Source organism: Aquarana catesbeiana, linkage group LG09 (genome assembly GCF_042186555.1).
Source record: "Aquarana catesbeiana isolate 2022-GZ linkage group LG09, ASM4218655v1, whole genome shotgun sequence".
NCBI lineage: Eukaryota > Metazoa > Chordata > Amphibia > Anura > Ranidae > Aquarana > Aquarana catesbeiana.
In genome coordinates this window covers 252,928,881-252,933,701 of record NC_133332.1, presented here as the reverse complement: position 1 = coordinate 252,933,701, position 4,821 = coordinate 252,928,881, and the positions used below count along the sequence as shown (strand labels likewise).

The window sequence follows — 4,821 nt, the reverse complement described above, 5'->3', positions numbered from 1 at the left end:
GTGTATGATTATTTTTGGCAATTTTTGGTTCTCACTGGCTGCAGGCTCGACTGCTTTCCCCTGCCTTCTACTGCCTTCTACTGGATTCTAGAATGTAGTGCGCTGGAAGAGGTAGAGGCTTGGCCTGCATATTTATGTGGTATCAGCCAATCCCTGGGGGAGAAAATGCCAAGTAGGAGGCTGAGAGCATACTTTGGGACCTGAAGCAGCAGGGTTCTTGTTCAGGAGGAGAAGATCCCAGCCTGGGGGACTGGGGCCCTGCTGAAATCCAAGTTCATTAAGGTCCTAACTCAGTGAGAGCTAGGGGACCTATTTTCTGGAAGTAGCTGGAGACAAATCAAGGGAACTCACTGAGGATCTGGCCTGGAGACTCACTAGAGAAGGGTCTGGATGATATTGGATGGAGGCATCCAAGTATACGGGGCTATTGTGAGTAGAAGCCTGGATGTTGGATCCTAGTGACTGTTTACTCCTTTAACCCCTTGAGTATCAGCTCCAGTGTTGCTGAATTGGGACTTTCCCTTCACTTGGAATCCTAAAGTTGCTTTTCTCATGTTGCTTGTTAATAGGAAAAAGGGCAAAGAGTGTCCAGACGATATCTTGCTCTTTGCATACCCGCAGCTGTCCTTATCTCCATTACCACTTGTTAACAACTTGTTCCAGGACAATGCTTTCGCTTGATCCAAACCTGCAACCCTTTGTTACCAATTTTTGGGTTGTTTACTGACTACACTTCTGCTTGATCCCTACCTGCTATATCTGCTATTGGACCCCAGATTGCTCACTTCCTAGTGGGGCGACACTAAGGACCGTGACCTAGTACTAACATGCAGCAAAACCCATCTCTACCATCAAGAGCTCTGGACTTAGGCCCAGCACCTATCACAGAACTGTGATAGTGTAGAGTCATTATGGTTGGAACTCCATAGGAGTGCAACAAATAGTAAAATATTTGTGGGCGCATTTTATAGGGCCATTAAATAAAGTATGAGGAAGAGTCTCAGCCACTGAAATGGATGGGAAGAATAATGATGTTGTTATTATTGGCAATTTTAATTATCCTGATATTCATAGAGTACATGGAACTGTACACTTGACAAAGTCATCTCATTTCTTAACCTTACTGCAGAAAACAGATAATCTGTTTAATGAAACAGATGGTGGAAGCCCCAACAAGGAACAATGCTCTGTTGGATCTACTAACTGTAAACAACATGGAGATTATTACAGATGTGCCATAAGTTACAGGAAAGAAAAGCATGTTCGTAAGACAAGAACTCTAAATTTAAAAAAAATAACTTCAATAATTTGTGATCCTTACTGCATAACACTCATTGGACCAAATATTTGCAATAAAGAGCAGGCAAGGCAATTTAGTGTTTTAAAGATGTATTAAGCAAGTGCATTAGTCATTGTATTCCATTGGGTAACAAGCATAAAAAGAACAAAATTAAAACCTATGTGGCCCAATTCTAGTCTTAAATAGCAAGTAAATGAGAAAAAAACAGGCCTTTAAACCGTACAAAGTAGAAGGGACACACTCTCTATTCCATAGTTATCCACTCTGGAGAGGAAGTGCTTAAGAGGGTATTTCATTACCATGTACAAGGTGACTTCAGTAGCTGTAATAAACTGTTTACTCTAAGGCTTGCCATACATGGATCAGATTTGTTTGATTTGAATTGAAAAAAACTGAATGGATTCTCCCTTTCTTCCAAGCTAGGTAAATGGAGGAATCCTCCCCGCTGTGCTTATTATATTCTGACAGTGAGGACCCCTCCGCTGCCAGAATACACTAATCAGTGCTGCAGCTGATTGTCTGTAGTGTCGATCGAAAGAAAAATTTCCAACAAGCTGGTTCGAAAGGAAGTTGATCATTAGATTGAATTCTCTGGAACCGGAATGGCCACTGAAGGATCGAAATCTGACCAGTCCCTGTGGAACCCGACAAATTTCGATCCATCTATGGCTAGCTTAAGGCACCGGAAGATGACATGTGGCCATGATTTGAGGTTAGAAGAAAGAAGGTTTAAGTTTTACTAGCTCCGAGTGTCAACAACTTTAAAATACTTTTAGATGTCTTCCTCAGGAAGCAGAACATACAGGGCTATGGGAATTGTTAGAGAATACAAATCACACACACATAGGTTGAATTGGATGGACCTTTGTTGTTTTTCAACCTTATAAAAACGACTTTAAATATTTTTGTTTTTCATTACAAAATTTCATTACAAAATGATAAGTTTGATGTTTATTGCACAACTTTCTAGTTTTAAAAAATTTGCATAAGAGCCATTGTGGTCCTTTCCCTCAATCGAAATGTACATTAGGTAATTCTTGTATAGTCTATTGCTACTTCCTGTTCTCTTGTGCTGGTATTGTATAGGGTAAAGGGCAAATATGATTAATATCCTGTGATAATGTCTAAAGAGGTCTAGAGGGTTACCCTATGGCTCCCTTCTTCTAGCCATTACTGAAGCCTTTCTCAACCAGGGTTCCTCCAGAGATTGCTGGGGGGTTCCTTGAGCTGCAGCTGGTTGAAACGCCACTTGGCAAAGCCAGTGGCATGACAATAAAAATCTTGTAAAGGTGGAATCCTAGCCACCACTGTGAGGGGCCTTTTTACCACTGATCACTGATAAATTCATTTTAGCGGGGGGTCCCTGGGTCCTGAAAATTATTTTAAAGGTTCCTTTGGGGTTGAAAGATGAAGAAAGTCTGGACTACTGTGTATTAAAGAGTAATTGTGGGTAGAGCTTTACATTGGTATGATCCCCAGCATCACTAATCCTCATCAATTTGGTCAAATTTGAAGCATTTGTTTGTTGAATGAAATGATTGTTTAGCAAAAGCGATTTCTGTAGGCTATTATTACAATTATCATTATAACAGAAGGCTAGCATAAGCCTTAAAGTATTTGCTCCCATCTTTCTAAGCATGTCTCTCCTGCTTCCAATTTCTGAACACTTAGATGGAGTGTGCATAAGAGTCTCCAACTGGATTGCAGGAACATATTTTGAAGACTAATTGCAAACCGTTATCCAACCAGTAATTTAAAAACACATTTAACGATTAAAAAAAACACAAAGAGGTAGCGTTTTTTGCTTCTTCATGTCAGCACTTGCAATCTGATGAACTGAAGTCTGCTGTTTTAATGGTATGGAAAGATCCTGAGATGATCTCACACTGAAGATTTGCATGCAGCTTTGAGACTACAGGAGCAGAAGTACCCAGACACAGTCACACATCAAGATTGGCATTGCCATTTCTCAGGGGAAGTTCAAGGCAAAATGTACATTACCAGGGCACAGCTTAGCCACAATTCATTTTTCAATCAGGTTTTTGCTTTCCAAAAACAGGAAAAGGTAAAATATGGATGGAATAAATTAGCGGCAATGTGAAATTCTTGGCCCTATATACAAGGTAAGTCATTAGTACATTTTTTTGATGTCTCCCCATTGCTTGAAATTGGCTACCTTTAGAAGACCTTCTGCTTTGTAAATGAAGATAAGAATGAGGGTCAACACATCCCCTTCTGCATAATGGGAAATGTTAGGCTCTTTGCCGAAGAACTGTTGGTAAATTCCCACTAGGGAAAACTGCCCTTTGCTTCTTTTTGTGCTCCCTCTCCCTTGGCTATGCAGATCTCGGAAGGCTTGAAGTGAATCTACACACAGGATGGAGCTGGAGAGGTCATGAGCTTGTTGCAGAAGCTCGGTCTTCAGTAGGGGAAAGTCATACCTAAAGCCATTGTGGGCCACCAAACAAACTGGCTGAGCCTGACGGTTTATAAATTCGAGGACAGTCTTGATAAGGCTCACATCAAATGTTTCCTTCTCACAAGATCTCAGTAGCTCATTGTCCAGGTGAGTGATTTCAGAGGCTGTTAGAGTGAGGGGCTTTACTGGATCTACGCAAAGGCAAAGCTTGTCCAACACTCTAGGTAGCTGTATCTCCCCTGAGTCATTGGTTGTTGGACTCTTCAGTGAAGATGCGTGGACAGCCACCAAACACATCTCTGATTTTGGGACGGGTCCAATTTAGACCAGTAGCTTCCAGGTCTAGGAAAATGAAGGTTTTCACCAAGCTGCCCATCACTGTGAAAGAATTTTTACAAGATTAATAAAATTGGAATTATATAGGTATACATGCATTACCTGAATAATGTAAGAATATTTAAAGCTGTTGTGCAGTCAGAAATTTTTTTTAAAGCAAGTGTCCCTTATTGTTAGGGCATTCATTTATGCAGCCACATGATCCTTTAAATGAATTAATAAGAAAACATTGCCTACTAACTTGTGTAGTGGAAACATTTCCATTTGAGACTAGTCATCTGAGTCAGCTAGCTGTGTGTTGGGTGACTGGTCTACTCAATGACCCCCGCAGCTCTGCAGGGCTTGCCAAGGTCATAAAGGGTGCCCTGCAGACTGCTCCTCCCTAAGCTATGGAAGGCGAGGGCCAGGACACCAGGAGATGTTACCACCTAAACTTCAGAGAGAGGGATTTCTAAGGACAGAAAAAAGATCAGGTTCCTTTTTTTGGAAACGGAAATTCCCAACCTTGGGTACCTCCATTGGAGAAAACATCTGTTTGCGTTGGAAGATTTTGCCAATAGTCTATTGTTCTTCCTTGTCAATAGAAAATAAAATAGAACTGCACTGATAGGGTAGGGTACACCATATATTGGGGTTTGACATTCAGTTGTTGAATAGTTACCCAACGTCTGGCATACACTGGTGGTTTTGTAAAGGTTCTAGAAGTTTATCAATACTGAAGGCATTTGGGAAATATGAAATTGTATGGTAGGGAATACTTTAGTAC

At 40.9% G+C, this 4,821-nt stretch overlaps 1 protein-coding gene across 1 annotated transcript; it reads right to left on the bottom strand.

Moving 5' to 3' along the window:
• Window positions 1-1,372: 1,372 nt before the first annotated feature.
• Window positions 1,373-4,095, bottom strand: LOC141108519 (three prime repair exonuclease 2-like). Its single transcript, XM_073600197.1, is given in 2 exon segments — window positions 1,373-4,020; window positions 4,022-4,095. Coding segments are annotated over 2 exon segments (663 nt in total). The 3' UTR covers window positions 1,373-3,431.
• Between the last annotated feature and the right edge of the window lie 726 nt (window positions 4,096-4,821).